General features: G+C 40.2%; 1 protein-coding gene across 3 annotated transcripts in view; it reads left to right on the top strand.

Moving 5' to 3' along the window:
• The window catches only part of LOC108710917 (teneurin-2), a 1,136,107-nt gene that overhangs the window by 129,047 nt on the left and 986,124 nt on the right, over nt 1-20,936 (top strand). For all 3 annotated transcript variants that reach the window (XM_041586173.1, XM_041586172.1, XM_041586171.1), the window contains exon 3: nt 4,955-5,230. In XM_041586173.1, the coding sequence (XP_041442107.1) occupies nt 4,955-5,230 (276 nt within the window). The remainder of the gene's footprint in view (nt 1-4,954; nt 5,231-20,936) is intronic.

Genomic DNA, 20,936 nt, shown 5'->3' with positions numbered 1-20,936 from the left:
CAGAATTGTGCATTATTCATTCTCTACAAATAACATCCTCCCTGGTGGCAGTTTTGCAGGAATCAACACAACCAATGGCTGTTATGACTGACCTCTTGACTTCTTCAAAGCTCTGATGTGCAATTCCCAAACTGAAATGTAATATTACATATTGAAATCGAACTATCCCTCTGAGGAAATTATTTGTTTTAATGGAGCTGGTCCTAATGTTTGACATGTATTAGGATAATACATTTTATTGAAAAATAGAGGAACAGAAATGTGTCTTGGGCTCAACTTTTTTTTTTCTTTAGCTCTGTCTCATGAAGTTCAGAAATAGTTTCCTTTCAAGTCTTGTAGTCTCCTGAGGAAAAGGGGATAAGGCGATGTGTCCCTGGACAGGATCTATAACTCATTATGTCAATCAAACCCCACTTCAGAGGGGAATAAAGAGATTTGTATCTCAAAGCTGTGCATAACGACTTTTCGCCTTTTCATTTCATATTTATGAGCAGTTTACTTTGAAGTGTTTATCAGGCAATACGCAGAAACATGAGAGAGCTTTGCCTGCAACCATGTTCGAGTGTCTAATCTGTTAAATGCTTACTGAGCAGGCTAGTTCATCTGTGCATGCAGTGTAAAAACTGAGGCAAATAAATAAATAGTTTGTTTTGGTGGCTTCAAAATAGAAATGTAATAGTAATGATGAACAAAACTCTCAAAAATTGTAATTAATTGTAATGTGGGAAGCTTCTCAGTGGTAGTTTGGTGTTACACCAGAAAATTAAGCTGGACGTTGTATCTTATAAAAGGTATAAAACGTAACTGTATAAAATATACCCTATAAAACAGAAGGAATCTGCATGAAATGATCAGAGACCTCATTCTGCCGGAACGGTTGTGATGAGAGTATGACAGGAGTAGGAATTTTTCCTACTAGTATTGCTGTGAATGGCATCATAAAATCAAATCAGATTTATAAAGTGAGTGATGTACTTGCACTGAGGAGCTGAGGATGCTGGATAGTGATGGACAAATTTATTCACCTGGCATGGATTTGCGGCAAATTTCTGCAGTTCGCCACCGGCAAATGTTTTCACGAAACTGAGGTGAAAATTCGCAGTGGAAAATTTTTGAGTCTGCATAAAAATTATTGTGCGTCAAGATTTTTCAGACACCCATTGATTTTAATGCACGTGGAAAAGAGTTTTACATAAAAAAATTGTTGCTCATGTCAAAATTGTTGCCCGTCAAAATTATTTTGATGCCCATTGACTTCAATGTGTTTCATGAATTTTTCACCATTTCGTGAATTTTTTGGCATAGCAAAATAGGACAGATTCACCTATCACTAATGCTGGATTCCTTACCTAACATTAATGATGACACATTCAATTAAACTTAACAAACCTTTTACATGCGTCAGCCTAATTAGACATGTATAGCGTCATGTTGGCAACTTGGCTGCTTGCCAAGCATTAAAATGGCATTGTATTAAATTGTAATTATTGTACAGGTATAGGATCTGTTATCTGAAAACCCATTATCCAGAAAGCTCTGAATTGAGGATAGGCCGTCTCCCATAGACTCCATTTTATCCAAATAATCCAATTTTTTCTCTGTAATAATAAAACCGTAACTTGTATTGATCCCAACTAAAATATAATTAATCCCTATTTGAAGCAAAACCAGCCTAGTTAGTTTATATAATGTTATACATGATTTTCTAGTAGACCTAAGGCATGAAGATCCAAATTACAGAGAGCCGTTATCTGGAAAAACCCCAGGTCCCAAGCATTCCAGATAACAAGTCCCATACCTGTATATGCAATGCATAATTAGAACTTTATGCAACTTTATGGGTTGCCATTGTGGCTGAAAAGGGCAAGGAGGGCAAGCCATGGTGCCATTCAAAATCCCTTACAATAACATGGCACAAAAGAGGGGGGCTATATGGAAGGGTTTGATGGCAGTTGTAAGGATTGCACTTTTGACTGTATCTAAAGACTTTAAAGTGGCATATATGTTTTTATGACAAGAGCCACGTTAGTTGAAATCAAATAAAAGTTACCACTGATAAGCTCCCAGACATTCTTATTTAATATTACGGTCTTCTGTTTTGCCAAAGTTAACTGTGCTACCTTGTCAGACCAAATAGTGTTTTTTGTTCTGGAGTTTATTCTATACGTTCTATTCAGTACTTTACATTTTGCTTTACCTTGTTTCTAGAGACACATTCAACAAAAGCCATTATTAACTTTGTTTTAGATACTCAAGTAAATATCTACCCTTTCTGTCCCTTATCTTTCATTATAATGTTTGTCATAAACGGCAATGTAAGCTATTTCCAGGGCCATATAAAGGCTCTCAAGAGACTTTTTTTATTTATTTTTTTATTCTAAAAAAAAAAAAAAAAAAAAAAAACCCTGCCAAATTCTGGACACTTGCAGATAAAGCTGGCTGAGGTACCCCACTTCTGCAATTGCTGTATATCATGTGAAGATTGGTAAAAGAAAGGTGGTTAAAGGTCTGAAATTTTGTTGGACTGAATTAAATCCCTGGCCATACTGTATTACTGTGCATTTATGCCCAAAAGTAGAAATTTCCTTTTTCACTTTTATGCCTTTTCTACCTATCATTTGAAACCCACCCATTCATGTTCTTGTGCATTCTTATTGTGTGTGTATATAATTTTATTTTTAAAGGTGTTATTTCACATTCCACTTGGAATTTATGGTAATAATCCAAGGATTTCCTTCCTGACCTCATGCCTTACATAGTTTTTATCTGGTAAAATCTCTCTATTGCTTTTTTTATAACCATATATTATATAAATGCACACATTTATTCTCTTTCCTTGCTGATAGTGACCTTTCTTTTGACCCTCTTTACAGATGTTCTCAAAAGTATATATAATACTTAATAATCCCACTGTCTTGCTAAAGGTCAATGTGTTAAATGAAATATATAGGGATGGCTCAATATAATCGTCACTGACCTTCAGAATTTCAAAACAGCCTTCTTTTTGTGAGAGTTAAAGGGATTTATGTTTTGAAAAAAGGTAACAAATATGAAAACAACATCAGATATTGGTCTTCACACATAAATGTTATGCTTCAATTCTTTTCCACAGTAGCACCTCTGCCAATACCCTGAGATAGTAAGCTTTTACCAAATGTGTTTAATATTTCATTAAATATTGGAATTGCTGTTTTTGAATTTGCAGTAATTTTCAAGTTTTTTTTTTTTTAAAGCTATCTTTTGATTGTAGGGCTGGGAATAAATAGTTGTTGTCTGATGGAGAGAAACATAGGACTATAAATAAATAGCTCGAATGCTTAGGGGCAGATTTATCAAGGGTCGAATTTTGACGTGTAAAAAAACGCAAAAATTCGACCACCGAATGGCATTACTTCGATATTCGAAGTCAAAGGTTTTTTTTATCGAATTTGACCATATTCGGTCGAAGTAAAATTGGTCGATCGTACGATGAAATACTTCGAGTTGAACGATTTAATCGATCGATCAACGGATTTTACTTCAGCTTCTAAAAACTAGAAGTCCCCATAGGCTAACATAGCAATTCGTCTGGTTTAAGGTGGCGAAGTGTTGAAGTCGAACTTTTTTTAAAGAGACCGTACTTCGATTTTCGAAGTCGAACTTTTTTACTTCGAATCGCAGTCGAATAAGTCTATGGTCGAAGTACCCAAAAATTAGTTTGAAATTCAACGTTTTTTAATTCGAAAATTCTAAAAATTTGCATTCAATAGCCAAAATAGGACACACACAATACCAGAACACAATTGTAAAACTGCCTGCAATATTACCCATGGAGTTAAATGTATAAAAATGTGTAAGGAAAAATATATTTTGCTGAATTTATAAAAAGTTATGGTGCCTACATGGAAAAAAATTGTTCATAGGCTGCTATTTTGCTTCATATGCAGAAGCCTAACCCCTCTAATTTGTACATAAATTTTGTGCTCCACAGTTCCATTGTTATTCTCAGATTAAGGCTGTTTTTGCTCCCTCTCTGTTACACTAACAGGCCAAGTACTATGTAAAAGGTGGCACCCCTAACAAAGCGTGATTTCAAAGAAAGCCTTGGTGTGAAGGGTTTATTAAAAGTTGATAAACCACTACACAGGGGTGCTAGAAAGGAGTGTGGGTATCTGTGTTCCCACTTTAATAAACTGGTAACCTGGATTTTTTTTGTGCTATCGCTAAATCACTTAGGGCTTCCTGACCTTAGACCTATGAGGTGCTGCACGTGTCTTATATTTCCTGGAACTGATGTTACCATAAGGGAAATGCAAACACCAAGCAAATCAGCAGTGCCTCTAGTGGAACCAACAATAACTCAGTAATACCAAATCTTTCAGTTCATGCTACAGCTTTTTTTGTTGCTATTGTTTTGTTTTTTTTATGTGCAAGGCATGTTTGGGGAGGCTAAGCCTCTAAAAAAACTAATTGTGTCCAGCATAGCACACTGCACTTGCAGTTGCAAATGAGCCCTTAAGTCTCTTCATATCTATTTTGGAACCATACAAGCCTGGAAAATGTTACTGATTAACAAAGCTCCACGTCTCATATCAGGCAAAAGTTTTTTTCATCTGCTCTAGGCAAGAGTTGGTTTAAATTTTTTTGATACTAAATCCACGTGACCAACGTTATTAGTGCATGGAGAAACATTCTTCAGTTTCCACTTTAATCAGTTTGCTTTGAATTTAGACACACTGTATGTCCGAATTGCATACAACCCAAACTCTTTGTGGTTGCCTTAATATTGACAGCTGAATCCATGCGATATGAGTCAAAGGAGTCATTCCTTCTTGAGGTAAATTTTATTAGATTCTCATGTTGACCTAATACTTGGTTTGAACAGGACTTGTATACTAATAAAACTGTAGGTGGACTTTAAATATACATTATTTTGTAATCCTTTGTAATGCGTGCTATGTTAATCTTCTTGCAGGAACTAATTTTACTCTAGCAGAGCTCGGTATCTGTGAGCCTTCTCCTCATAGAAGTGGCTATTGCTCAGATATTGGAATACTACATCAAGGATATGCCCTGAGCGCACCATCTGATGCTGACTCTGATACAGAAGGAGGACTGTCTCCAGAGCATGCTATACGATTATGGGGCAGAAGCATAAAATCAAGGCGCAGCTCCGGCCTGTCAAGCCACGGAAACTCGGCTCTCACTCTGACTGACTCGGAGAATGAAAATAAATCGGATGAAGAGAACGGTAGGCTTCTTTCCTCCTCAAAGATTTATCTTGATGTGTAAAAAATGTTCTTTGTAAGAAATTAATTATCCTCTTACCAACAGTGTCTTAGACAATGTTCTATTACAAACCTGATTAGCTTCCCAATAAAGCGTCTGGCTATAAGATATTATTTATAACACCTATTGGTTTTATATGTAAAAAGTTAATGTACCTGCAAAACATCCCTTGGATGTTTTTATGGAGTAACTGTACAATGCAGATGAGCCAGAGCTAATTGCTGTCAGACATAACTAAAGATTATTTATTGCAGTATTTGTTCATTTTGATTTTATATACAGAAGCATATTATTTTGATTGTTCCTATGCTTTTCCTTTGTCCTAAGGACTTTTTCACTCAGATCAGTTGCAACAGTATGGCTAGCTCTAAATGTATCTATGTATGCATCTTAAAAATGTGTATTGAAATGCATTTCACAAATGTAAAAGTGTTAAGACTAATTGTTATTCCAATGCATCATATGCAATGAATAGAAGAAAGTTCAAATATTTGTGCTGTAGAATGTAGAGTATCGTAATTCAGTATAACAGAGGTGGGAAAAAGTTGCACTAAATAACTGAATTTTAACATGTAGGCAATCAAAGATAATATAGATTTTTACTTCAAAATAATGAATGATAATAGGGAAGAGTGAGAACAAATGTAAGCATGTTGCAAAGGAAGTATGACAACTTTAAGGGGGTCGTTCATGAAGATATCTTCTCCAAGAAAAACAGACTCCAATCGTTTTTTTTTAGATGATTATATTGTAAACAAAAAGTTAAAATATTGTGAGACTTCTGTCTCTGCCTCTGTACATGTAGTTTTTACAATACCATCACGCAAATTATCTAATATTATATAATATATATATATATATATATATATATATTTTTTTTTTTTTTTTTTTAATTGATGTGGATGAAAGAGAGAGGGAGTATAGACTGCAAAAAGTTTAACAAATCTGTTCCTTTATGCAAAATGTTCATTTGTGGGAGATGAGGAATACAGGAAAGATTAACATGTTTCTTTTGAAAATATTAAAAAGTTGTTGTTATAGAAGAAATTAAAGTTTTGTACAGTTTTCAATATGGCCTGAAAATGTCAAGGATGTACTTCATGATTTGTTATATGGTGATATCTAGTGTAATGATGAAAAAGGCAATTAAATTCTAAAAATATATAACAAATGTCAAAAAATCCCTTAAGTAAACAAAACAAAAAAGTATATAAAAAAAAAAAGGCTTGAACTTACTAAAGTAGCCACCTTTTGCAATGATCTCAGCAGGGCAAACTTTGGGTATTCCAATAAATGTAGCCTCAACGTCGTCTGAATATTTACTCCAGAACTGCTACAGAAGTGCCCACCAATTATTTGAACTAGCTGACTGTTCAACCTTGACATTTCTATCCCATTTAGTGGGCTTAAAGGGGCAATGCACATCCAAGATGTTGCAGCACACTCCTGGGTCAAATGATCGCTCAGGTTCGTATTCGGTTAAAAGATCAGCCTTTATTAGTTACATTAGTTAAAAATAAATATTAGCTTATGGTCTGACGCGTCTTAGCCTACTGTCTACTTTTTTTTTTTTTTTTAACAATTCTTTTATTGAGCACACAAAAGCATGGTTACACTGACAGTCGCAGAACAGTAGTACATTATGCTGAAGGATGCTTATACATGTTCCATAGGTAATTATGTCAAACAAAATTAAACTGTAAATAATAAAGAAACATAAATCAAAACAAAAGATTTGGTGTCATTCTTACCCACATTTTCCCCCCAGATTCCTAAGTAGGGCGCCAGCGGTAAATACAGATAGAAAAGACCCCCCCATACTGGACCAATGATATTCAAATTGTACCTCAATAGTACCCACTATATCTCAATCAAGGCGTCTCAACCTCCGGGTCGTCATCCAACCAGGGATCCCAAACTTTAGTAAATTTCTCCGGGCACCCTCTTTTTATATATGTCAATTTGTACAAAGGAATAGCATTCTCAACATATCGTTCCCACAACTGTGAAGTAGGCCCTCTATCCGATTTCCAGTGCATAGCAATTAACTTTTTAGCATACATACAAAGAATTGATATGAGGGTGCGATGCGCCCTGCCAAGGGGTAACTCCTCAGTCCAGTTCAGTAGTAAAACAATAGGGTCCAGTGGTAGTGAGATATCCGTTCTTAAGCGAATGACCTGCAGCACCTCCTTCCAATAAACATGTATATTCGGACATTCCCACACCATATGCATAAAGCCTGCCGGGTCGTGTTTACATCTGGGGCATTCGGGTATTAGATCAGGTTTAAATTTAGTAAGCCTCTGTGGGGTAACATATGTCCTATGCAAGTAATTCAGCTGAGTCATTTTATCCCTACTACTAATGACCCCTTCAAATGTCGCGTCAAGTACCGACTCCCATACCTCATCAGTAATCTGCGGAACATCCCTTTGCCATTTCGCACATAACTGATTAAGGGGGGTGCTACCCGCCTGGACAAGTTGCGCATAAATTCTGGACATAGGCTTATTAAAGTCTGGAGAATGAGCCCCCAACTCCAGAGTGGTCGGCGTGGTATCCATGGGCTGAGTCCCAAACTGGGCCACCATAGCGTGCCTCAGTTGGAGGTAACGGAAAAACATATGATTGGGAAGTGAAAAATTTTGTTTAAGTGACTGAAATGTTAATAAATTGCCGTCTTCCACAATATCTGCTATGTATTTGATATTAAATTTAGCCCACACTTGCGGGTCCGGTATACTGCGGAGATGTTGCAATTGTGGGTTACACCACAGAGGGGTATAAATCGAGCAGCCCTGATGTGTTTTTGGGAAAAATTGAGAAGCCGTTTTCCAAGCCCTAACCGTTGCTCTCATTAATGGGGAGCAGTTCTTAGTATGTTTCGTACCCCGGTATAATAGATTTTTTAGTGCTTCCAGTGAACCCAATATTTGGGCTTCTAGGAGGGTTACTGCATTCGTTAAATTTGGGGTTGCCCATTGCCGGGCCACTGCCAACTGAGTAGCAAGATAATAAAGAAACAGGTTCGGTGCCGCTAGGCCGCCTCGATGTGGTGGCAATTGCAGCGTGCGCAAGGCAATTCTCGAGGGGGTACTATTCCAAAACATCGAAACCATGTAACTCCTTAACTTCGCAAAGACAGTTTTTGGTATTCCAAGTGGGGCCTGTCTGAATACATAAGTCAGTTTAGGTAAAATTACCATTTTAAACAGATTGATTCGTCCCATAAGGGTCAAAGGTAGGCGGGACCATGCCTCTATCTTTTGTTCTATATATCTGAGAATCGGGGATATATTAAGTTCCACAAATTTTGTTAAATCCAGATGGATCCGGATACCTAAATATTTGAATGATTCCACCCACTGTAAGCCATGTGAATGTGTAGGAGCGTCTGGCAGGAGAGGGTCAATTGCAAAGAGTACTGACTTCGCCCAGTTTATTTTCAGGCCCGAATACATAGTATGCCGATTAATTATTTCCAGGGCTAGCGGCAAGGCTCGGTCCGGGTTAGCTAAGTACAGCAGAGTGTCATCCGCATACATGGATATCACTTCCCTTAGCGGGCCTACCTGCAATCCCTCAATAGCCACCTGTTGTTTAATGCGGCAAGCCATAGGCTCCATGGCAATGGCGAAGAGGAGTGGGGACAAGGGGCACCCCTGGCGCGTACCTCTAGTAATGGAGAAAGAATTCGAAACTTTAGAGTTGGTCCGTACTCTCGCCACTGGAAAATAATACAATTCCCTCACCCATTTTACAAAATTGGGGTGGATGCCCATTTGGAGCATAGTAGCCCAAAGGTATTCCCACTCTACTGAGTCGAAGGCCTTTTCATTATCCAAAGAGGCTACCAACCTATGCCCTGGATTATCATGGTCTATGGCTAAATTTGTGTACAAACGCCTAATATTAGTATCCGTGGTTCTACCTGGCATAAAACCCGCTTGATCTGCTGAAATGACAACGGAGAGATGGTCTACAAGTCTAAGGGACAAAACTTTCGCCAGAATTTTTGCATCAGCGTTAATTAGGGATATAGGCCTGTATGACGAGCATTCTAAAGGATTTTTTCCCGGTTTTGGAAGTAAAATTACTAGTGTTTCTCTCATAGAGGCTGGTAAGTGCGTCCCTGAAAGCACCCCATTAAACATTTTAACCAAAAGTGGAGAAATCTGTTTAACGTGTTTCTTGTACCACTCCATGGGTATACCATCCAACCCCGGGGTTTTTCCAGTGGGAGAGGCCGAAATAGCATTTTCCACCTCTGTCTGAGTTATCGCCTGCGCTAGCGAGACAGAAATTGGGTCGTCCAGTCTGGGTAGATTAAGTCCCTCCAGATACTCCCTAATCTCTGCTGGTGAGGTAGTCAATTTGGTAGCATATAAATCCTTATAATATTGCATGAATCTATCATTTATTTCCCTTGGCAAGGAGACAGTTTCCCCAGTAGTCAGCGTCACTGCCGGGATGGCAATGGACACATTGTCCTCCTTGGCCAACATCGCCAAGAGTTTCCCATTTTTATCCCCGTGCTCAAAGATATTGGCTCTCTGGTACAGGACTTGTTTTTTGACGAGTTCCAATTGAGCTAATGACAGAGACCTTTGGCTGTCCTGCCAGACCCTATGATTTGCATCCGTAGGCTGTAGTACATACTCAGCCTCCGCTGCAACCACCACCCGAGTTTTTGCCGCAATATCGGCTGCAAAGCTGTGGGTCAACGCCTTGATATTGCTAATATACTCCCCCCTTATGAAAGCTTTAAATGCATCCCAAGTTACATCTAAGGGAACCTCCTCCCCATTTATTGCCAGGAATGACTCAATACTATTGTGGATGGTTTCAGTCAACTTCTCATGGTGTACCCAAAAGGGACTCAGTCTCCACAACCTGTCCACAGGTTCCGTAGAGATTTGCAACTTGAGGAGCAGGGGGGAATGATCCGAGATTCCTCTACTGAGGATTTCTACAGACTGTACCATTTTGTTGGTCTCTGCACACCCTAACGCTAGGTCTATTCTAGAAGAGTTATTATGGCTAGACGAGTAACAGGTATATTGTTTCACATATGGGTTGCGGACTCTCCACAAATCCACTATTTTAAACAACGAACACCATTTGGTAAACGCCGGAGTACCAACCTTGGGAGGATGTAGCTTATCTAAGTCTGGGTTCGTCATGGCATTAAAGTCTCCCATCAGGAGCAATGGGGAGGGGGGGAGAGTAAGAATTTTATCCATTACCTCATATAATACATCATCTGCAAAAGGTGGCGGGATATATACATTTGCCAATGTAAAGTTCTTTCCCATTAGAGTACCATGAATAATCACATATTTACCGCACCTATCCGTAATCACCTTCTCTAGCACAAAAGGACACGACTTGCAGACCAGTATAGTTACCCCCCTCGAGTAATTGGAGTATAGAGAGTGATATTGTGACCCTATCCATGGTTTTTTGAGTGCCAATATTCTGCTGCCGACCAGATGTGTTTCTTGCAGTAAAATAAAGTGGGGTTTGCTTCTGCGAGCAAAGTCGAGAACCAGTCTCCGTTTAATTGCATCCCCAAGACCTCTGACATTCCATGATAAACATTTAACCGTAGCCATACCTAGGAAGCAAAAATAGTATGCAACAGTAATACATCAGAATCCTATACCTTGGGCAGCCCGGTAGATACCCGGAGAGTTCGTGAGCAAAGACACCATAACAAAAACATTCAAACGCCCATAACCTAATGTCCCCCCTCCCCACCCACTCCATACTTTCAGTAGGGTGAGTTTGTATACCCAAAAAATACAACTTGGTATAAACTGGTGTAGGGGTTAGTGACTGTAAGGGTCAGAGTAGCTAACCCGTGAGAGCCTAGTGACAAGTAGCTCTTAGGGCAAAAGGATTAACAAAGTGCCGTCCCCTTCAAGATGCGGCCCTGCACGCCATTAACGTTACCTGTCCAGAGAATCAGAACAATGAGTTCGGTAATGCAGTCCCATGTAAATGACCTCTTCGTATCGACATCGCCTAGCCCGACATTCCCAAGACAGTCAGAGATAGGAAGAAATACAGCAAAGTCCCGGTAGAAATTTAGCATAACTGTAAATCCCTTCAGGTCAGTCGCGCTGCCGCGCTCGATGTGCCTTTGCCTCTATCCAGGAGAAAGCATCAGTTGGTGAAGAAAAAAAGTGTGATCTGCCGTCATCTGTGATCCTCAAGCGAGCAGGGAAGATCATGGCATAAGGGATATTCCTTTGCCGCAGTTGTGCCTTGACCTCCGTAAATTTGGCTCTTTGCTTCCTCACCTCCGTAGAAAAATCAGGATATATGGAGATTCTGTGATTTTCGTGCATAATTTCGCCCGCTTTCCTCGCTTCAGACAGTGCTGCGTCCCTGTCCCGGTAATTAAGGAGGCGTGCAATTAAGGGTCTGGGAGGTGCTCCGGGAGGTGGTGGCTTCCCTGGGATCCTGTGCGCCCTTTCCACGGTGAATGCCATGGAGAAAGCCGCCTGCCCAAACTTGGTCGTCAGCCATTGTTCCACAAATTTCTCAGTGTTGGCACCCTCCACTCTCTCTGGCAGGCCCAGAATGCGAATATTATTGCGCCGCAGGCGATTTTCAAGATCATCCGCCTTTTGTTCCAGCTGTGCAATTTGAGTCTCGGTCGCAGTGATGCGGGCCGGGAGGGGCGCAGTAATGTCCTCCAGGTCTCCAACCCGCCTTTCCACCTCCCCTGTTCTTTCCCTGATCTTTTGCACATCGTGCTTAAGTATGGCAAAGTCAGTTTTAAGCTCATCCATCTTGCCCACCAATGCAGTATGGTTTTTTGTAATAGTCTGGAGGACTTCTGCCAGCGTTGGTTCAGTGGGAAGTGTGGGGGATTCTGTCACAGGTGACGGGGTCCCATCTCCCTCATCCCCAGCCTGTAGAGCTTGGTCCCGCACCCCAGATGACATACCTGAAGGGTTGGTAGCAGGTGAGGGAGTCCGGGCAAATTGTGCTAATTTCTGAGCAGCCCCTTCACTTCTCCCCTCTGCCTCTGGCTGCGCAGCGCGTGGCGCACTCATGCCGGCGCCATCTTGGGACTGCCCGGCCTGCTGTTGCTGAGTTCTAACCATCGCGGCTCGCTTAGCTCTGCCTCTCCGCACCATCCGACTTCAACAGCAGTCTCACAAAGTGTCCTCCAGGTCCGGCAGCAATGTCAGGTTGTGCCCTTAGCAGGATAATGCAGGATTATTTTCGGCCCCGCACGGAGCTCTCTCTTTTTGCTGCCTACCCGAACGCCATGCAGGCCACGCCCCCTCACTGTCTACTTTTTTACAAGCAAGAACATGGACTAGAAATGGCATGCTTTGGTATAAATTACAAAATATTTTGGATGCCTTAGAAGATGCATGTGTATATTCCAATACATTTAGAAGTATGAATACATGCTGAAGAATGGTGAAAGCAGAGAGGAGAAAAAAATGTTGGATCCCTAACCTATTATGATAGCAATTCTTATTTTATGGATTTGCTTCTTTGTAATAAACAAACCTTACAGGACTGCAGGGATTGTCCTGCCCCCTCTGCTGCTATGAGGCGACTTTTCTGCTGTTGCCCTTTCCCCTGTGCTAACCTTTTTAAAGCCTGAGGCTGGTCCAGGGGGGTTCCACATCACTAGTTCAGAGAGGGCAATTTCACTCTCGGCACTAGAAGAGACTAATTTCTTCTTTGTAAACCATAAATTTGTCTCTTAAATTTTACGCTTAAAGTTAAAAGGAGTGGCTTTTTGCTTCCCCGATAACTTGTTTGGCACTGCTGCCTGAGGTGAGTTTTTCATCTTGCTTCATTGGTGCAGCACTTCTTCAGGTATGGGACCTGTTATCCAGAATGCTTGGAACATGGAGTTTTCTAGATAAAGGGTCTTTCCATAATATGAATCTCCATACCTTATGTCTACTAAAAATAATTGAAATATTAATTAAACCCAATAGGATTGTTTTGCCTCCAATAAGGATTAAATAAAACTTAATTAGAATCACGTACAAGGTATTTTATTATTAAAGGAAATCATTTTTAACAATTTACATTATTTGATTAAAATAGAGTCTATGGAAAATGGATTTACTGTAATCCAGAGCTTTTTGGATAATGGATCCCATACCTATACATGTAACTAATGTAACTAATGACACTGCATAAATCCATACTAGTAAAAAGCTAAATTCGCCAGGGATGGACTCCATGCTAAATTCACAATTTTCAATTGACTAAAATTTTCACGAGACCACCACAAGATTTCACCACAAAAAAAGGGCAACAAAATGCTTATAGACCAAAATGAATTTAGCATGGAAAAAGTTGACATAAAAAAAGCCACCATGAAAATCCACCTATAGACTTCAATGTGTTAATAAATATATAATTGTCACTGCTTCGTGAATTTAACACAGATTCATTAATCACTAATCCATACTCATGGAAAATAATACATGAATGTTTTAGTAGCCTTAAGGAACAATGCATAAAATCATGGAAAGACCCCATATATGGACAGCCCCAGGTTCTAACCATTCTAGATAACATATTCTATTATATACAGTATATGTGAATATTTCTATGTGAATGTATGTGAAGGAAAAACTTGAGTTAACTCATGTCGTTGGTCATCAATTTGCTCAACGTTTATTTCTCAACTGTTCAGGTAGTGTCCTTGCAGCTGTTCAAATATATTGACTGCAGTTTTAAGAGAGCTGCTCACTTCCCAGCTCATTGTTACTTCCAACTTTTTATTAAATGAAAAAACATGGGAATCGAAAAAGGCAAAGTTGATACAGTACACTTTTCTGCTGAAGTGGATTTAACAGTAGTCAAGACACTATTTACAAGGTTTTTTCTTTAAAGGGAAACTATTATCGGTGAGATATTTAAGCAAAGTCATCACCTCTAGAATTTGATATTCAGGCTATTTGTGTGATATACCACATGTTTTTTTAGTTGTGCTGTTGTTTGATTTGCAAAAAACGTCTTGCTAAAGTGATTACCCAGCCTCTGTAATAATGCAATAAACGCAAGTGTGATGTGTATAGTACTATTTCAGATTCAAATTTGTTGTTTTTACCTACATTCACCTTTTTTCCATAATTCCTGCTTAATAGTGCTAAATGCATTTAACGAAATGGAGTCAAAACACTTGCAATTGTGTTTGCACTTTGTTGCCACCGTGGTGCAAATTGGAATTAAATAATTTCTGTCACTCGGCGGCAAAGTAGGTTTTTAGGTTCAAGTACAATGCACCTACTAAAGTTAGCCACTGTGGGGTAGTTCCAGGGTTCTCCAGTATCAATAGGTGCAGTTACAGTATGTGTGAATCAGAATAGAAGGTGGGATGGTGCAGTGGCATTAAGCACAGCAATGTGTAAATACAAGGAGCTCAATGACACTTTCAAGGTGGAGCCATAAATGAGCCCCTAAGAGTTACTGGCTCCCATCTGTACAAAAAAAAGATTGAACCTAAAATGTTTGCATAGGAGAAGTCACGCATATTGAAAAATATGCCAATATTTGCCAATTTTTGCACACCGATAAGTATTTTTTTTTTTTGTAATATTGGTGTCATCTCGGGTCATCTGGATTTTTACTATTGAGTACTGTTCTTAGATCTACCAGGGAGCTGTTATCTTGTGTTAGGGAGCTGCTATCTGGTTACTTTCCCTTTGTTCTGTTTTTAGACTGCTGGGGGGTGTGATATCACTCAAATTTGCAGTACAGCACTAAAGAGTGATGAAGTTTATCAGAACACATGACTGGAGGAACCTGGGAAACTGATATGTCTAGCCCCATGTCATATTTCAAAATTAAATATAAATAAAATAAGTTTTCTTTTTTGAAAAATGGATTTCAGTGCTGAAATCTGCTGGAGCTATTAACTGATACATTTTTTTAAGAAAAAAACATGATGATGCTGTCGAAGCTTCGAAGCTTATGCCCAACTACAGTATTTTGCACCAATCAGAACATTGTCTAAATGGCAGATGGAGTAAATATCATAAATGTTCTTTTTTTTCCTCTCAAAATAAAGCCATCTACTTGATCAGTCCTGCCTCAGGGGAAACAGTTTAGCAGCCCCTTTAAGTAAGAACTTAGTAAACATTGACTACTATTTTGCTATACCTTGTTTATAAATTGTTTGCCTGTCATTTAACATACCGGCTCTGGAATTAAAAGTCAAAGTGACTGAACAAGGTCGCCCAGGAAAATAATTACTGAACTTCAAGGTGCAAATACCATACAGTAACTGCCTGGAAAGCAGACAGTACAACAAGATAGCTTCTAAAAATATAATATGCCTGTCAAACAAGCTGGCACTTTTATTATGGTGGCATTTATGAAAATGAAGCTGTGATATAAAATATTTAAACAAATGTAATATGTCTATTAGACAAGCCGAGGCGTTAACTGCGGTACAGTCCCCTGCTCTTTCTAGCTGCCGAATTTTGTTTGGCTGAACAAAATCAATGTTTTTTCACATCGTTGATTTTATGAAGTGCTGGGATGTATTATCATATAGATTGACAGTTGCCCCACTGATTCAACACCACAGCACGGACACTTACAAAGCCATCATTAATTTCTCACGCTTGTACCCAGCTACGTTTTTGTACATAATAAAACCTGTGTCCTTCAGAATCAAATCAATAACCTTTTAGGTATGCGTCTCTTGAATAACAGCTAACAAGAATCTATACTTGAATCAAAATGTCCTTTCTGGAGCAATATAGGTTTGGGAATATGATTAAAAATATAATGATTACTTTTTTTAAATTTTTTACACTGCCCTAAAGTATTTTTCAATAGATTTGATTCAGTAAGCTAGCTAAAAGTGATCAGTTTTGTGCTGTTATTTTTACACAGAAGTATTAACTAACTACAATCAATATTAAGTATCAGCCCTAATCCATTTTCAGCTGTGCACTGTATAGCCAGACTTAACCATTAAATCCCCACAGAAGCAGAGAGAAACGTTTGGGGATATAAGGTTGTTTGTCATTTTCTTCTTTTTCATTTGCTTGATGAAAAATTATTGTATGATATTATCTCCAATGCTGTAGCACTATACAGCAGGTAAACAAAACATACCATTCCCTTCAATTACAAATGCATTTATTGTTAGTTTGCAGAAAATATTTTCCTGTGTAAAACTGTTTTATGAATGCATGGAATTTTTTTAAATCTCATTTAGTGTCTGGGCAGAGAAGTGGCATCTTTCTGTGTGCAGTAAAACCCTGTATTTCGTTCTGCCAACTTAATCAATCAGATTTTTTTTAAGCATTAGGAACATCATGTAATTTATTCTCTCTATTGATTTCACCCATAAAAAGTTTTATTCTTAGAGGAATTTTTTCTATGTGCGAAAGCACTTTTTCCTGTTCATCCTCTTTGTACATATGTTCAGTAGAGATGAATCAATATTGTGTGTGCGGGAAACAAAAGGGTCGCGGCTCCTTTTTGTTGTTACGGGATGTCTCAGGTTAGCGAACAGAAGGTTATTGTTTTAACAAAGAGATCATTCTGTTTGTTGGTGGAACTACCTGCAGTTATAGCAGCAGGTGTTTGGCCACTGTGTTTTGTAAATTGAAATATTGCTTCTCCATTACTTTTTAAGGAACTTGAAGGTGATTGTAGGGAATAACATACATACATACATACATAACAACAATCTAAGAAGACAATCTAAGAAGTCATAAATGCTCGTTTATGAACACAACTGCAGTTGCGGTCATGCATAGATCAACTCCGTCATTGCACACATTGATGCTATTCATTAAAGGTATAGCTATGGGACCGGTTAACCAGAATGCTCACCTCACCTGGGGTTTTCTGGATAATGAGTATTTCTGTAATTTGGATCTTCATACCTTAAGTCTACTAGAAAATCATGTGAACATTAAATAAATCCAATAGGCTGGGTTTGCTTCCAATAAGGATTAATTATATCTTAGTTTGGATGAAGTTTTAATATTACAGAGAAAAAGGAAATCCTTTTTAAAAAATTTGGATTGTTTGGATAAAATGGAGTCTAGGGGAGATGGTCTTTCCACAATTTGGAGCTTCTTGGATAACAGGTTTCCAGATAACTGATCCCATACTTGCATCCAAATATCACTCTTCCCTATAGTTGGGCTGGGTGCAGAATTACAGAAATGAATCCATCCTGGTGCCTATTAAAAATCATGAGCAAGTGCACCTTAAGCTTGGAAGACTTGTGCCTAAATTATCATGCCCAAATGCTATTTTGACATAAAGCACCCTGGATGATCCAATGCCAACTCCAAAAATTTATTCATTTGGCACACATGAATCCTTTTCCCTCTGTAATAATAACCATGCATTGTACTTGATATTGACTAAGCTGTATGCTTCCATATTGGTGGCAAACAATCATACTGGGTTTGTTTAATATTTTAAAGATTTTTAAAGACTTAAATGTCTGGGGGGTCAAATATTAGGCACCCCCAGTGATTATAACAACTTATCTGATACCCCAGCTGGTCTTCCAGTTAGCACCATGAAGTTATTTTCTTCCCCCTTCATCTGAATAATAAAATTGCACTGTAGTACTTGCTGAGAAGTACCCAGGGCTGGTGTTGTTTTCTGATAACAGAAGGATGTTGGGGTATTAGGTAAGTGGCTAATAACCCCTGGCGGTACCTAATATTTTCAACCTCTCAGTGATTGAGCCTTTCCTTATCCACAAAGCCCCCGGTACCAAGCATTCCAGATAATAAATCTCATAAAATCTGCATTTTAGGGGGGCGTGGCAAGATGGCGTGCTGAGCGGTCGCACCTGATACACTCTCCCGTCCCGAACTGCCAGAAGCGTCTCTCTACGCAGTACCCGACCCGCACTACTATGGGGAAACACGGCAAGAAAGCAGAGCAGACACCACAGAGTGCCTCACAATCCGCCCAGAGCACGATGTCACCATTTCTTGGCAAGAAATCCTCTCACCGCTCGGACGGACGCACATCCAAGATGGCGGAGTCGGCCGCACGCAGTCCAAGCCCGGTCGGGTCTACGGCCTCCGGCTACAGCACTGCCTCTACGCGCACGGACATCCGCGCCTTGTTGTCTGCCTTACCGACCAAGGATGATTTAAGGGCGATGGCGAAAACACTGCGAGAGTCGCAGAAAGCAGACCTTGCGGAAATCAAAGCTGAGCTGCGCAGTATAGGCGAGGCCTGCAGCAAGATGGACGCCAGGCTCGGCAAGGCGGAACAGGCCCATAATCATCTAGTCCACAGATCTAATGACCATCATAGGTTTATCTACCTACTCCGGAAACATATGGAGGATCTGGACAATAGAGGCCGCCGCAATAACCTCAGGATTAGAGGTATTCCCGACTCCGTTGCCGCAGCAGATCTTGGCGACACGGTAAGAGCCATCTTTAATTCTATATTGGGCAGAGATCCCGCCAGCCCTCTTGAATTAGACAGAGTCCATCGTGCTCTGGGCGCCCCGAGGTTTAGATCGGAACGACCCCGGGACGTAGTATGCTGTGTCCACAAATTCACTATTAAAGAGGACATTACCCGCGCATTGCGGAATGTGGAGCTTTTTAAGTACCAGGACTATGAAGTCTCCATCTTCCAGGACCTGGCGTGGCTCACAATCCAGCAACGCAGAGCCCTTAGGCCACTTACCACGGTCCTGCGAGCACAAAATATTGCATATCGGTGGAGCTTCCCGTTTGCCCTCACTGTTGTGAAGGAGGGCAGGCAATACAGTCTGAAGGAACCAGACGGCCTGGAGGACTTTGTGAGAGCTTTGGGATTGCCCTCTATTGACCTTAAAGAATGGAGGGAACTGGCCTATAATGGAGACCTGGTGGACACTCTAGACACGGAACAGTGGCATTGCAGGAGCAGAATGAGTAAACCTTCTAGCCCTTCCACCCCTAGGCGCATGGACTGATTCTGAGGCCTTTGCTCACACAACACGATGCTGGCTTATGGGCACAATTTTGTCGCTTCTACATACCTCTGTTTTCTAGGAGGGACACGTCCTGACAAGGACTCGGAGCAGTGACTTTATATAGTAATGACAAAACCTTCCCACACCAAGCCTGTACCTACCCATGTTGGTTTATTGCCTTACTGCTTTTTCTCCTACTATTGTTTGACCCTTTGAATAGGTTTGATTTCTTCTCATGCAGGGACACTGGATTCTCATAATGGAAGACTGATGCCTATACTCTAGACATTTCCGGACTTTGCAACATTTTCTACGCCTGAGCCATTTTGGATATTGATACAACCCTTAACTGAGTAACTTTTTGAGTGACTTCTGCTCTAGTACTGAGTCTCATTATTTCTCCGGATTTTTGGCATTCTTAGCTATCTTTTGCTGAGGGGAGTTCCCGGACTCACTTGTCTTGCAATTGCCGGAACAACTTTGGACAGTGCCGCACATCCCACTTACACCTTATTTTGACTGATTTCTATATTTTTTCAGGTGCAGTAGATTCATTCCTTTTGCAGCACATCAATCTCTTCAGCTCACTCTGGTTCTGAGGATATGGTAGCTTAACAGCTGGTTCATTTCCATATGTTGTTACTGTTGGTTTTACTTTAGGCCCCCCATCACCTATGCCCCTCAATCACTCTCCGGTCTAATGCTTACCACTTATTTTAGATCTACTTCTCTCTCATAACAAGGTTCGCCATCTAGCATAACTCCTACCACCCTTCGGCAGCTCCCTTCCCTGTCCTATGTTTGCAATCTTTATATTATGTATCAAGGGATAATATTTCCATGATTTTGAATGCTTGCACTTAATTATGGCTCCCCGATCCCCTTCTGGTATTCCCGTCAGTGGAGGTCATACTGTTGATATTTTTATTATCCTGTTGTCTATATCTTTGCTTATAGAGACTCTTTTGCCACGTCTACGTGGCAGTTCGGGTACGGGAGGTTGGCTGAGGCTCCTTTTGCGCGCCACTTTCACGTACTCCCTACCTCTGACCTTTGGGTTAACCTCGAGTGTGGGAAGGGGAATTCCCCCACTCGCTGTTCGGTCAATCACACCCCAGTTTCATTTTGTTATTATTTTGCTCATTTTGATTATGTTTATCTTTTGTGTACTTCAACTTTCTCTCTTTACTTTTCTTTCTTGGCATCCGGCCTGGGTTTCCGTCATACCTGCACCCTTACCGCACACGAGCCTCTCCTGCCATGGGACGCTGCTGCTGGACCCCCTCGGTATCCACGGTGAATGATGTCTGACATCCGAGTTGGATCATTAAACGTGAAGGGATTGAATGCTCCCATCAAAAGGTACAATCTCGCACGGGACATAAAACGACTCAAACTGGATATAGTTTTTATCCAGGAAACCCATTTTAAAAAACAACAAACTCCGCTCCTCAGATTTAAAGGTTTCTCGACCGTCTTTCATAGCACTCCTTTAGCCACCAAAACGAGGGGGGTCATGATTATGGTAGCAGATTCTGTGGGCTTCACATCCATAGCGACAAAATCCGATAAGGCGGGCACTTACCTTTTAGTCAAGGGGAATATCAATGACTGCATGTACACTCTGGCCTCAGTCTATCTCCCTCCCAATGAGCAATTACCTGCCCTAACGCAAACACTTCATGCTATAACAGATTTTGAGGAA

This window comes from Xenopus laevis, chromosome 3L (genome assembly GCF_017654675.1).
Source record: "Xenopus laevis strain J_2021 chromosome 3L, Xenopus_laevis_v10.1, whole genome shotgun sequence".
Taxonomy (NCBI): Eukaryota; Metazoa; Chordata; class Amphibia; order Anura; family Pipidae; genus Xenopus; species Xenopus laevis.
The sequence above is the reverse complement of the archived record's forward strand: the minus strand, read 5'-3'. Positions and strand labels throughout refer to the sequence as shown.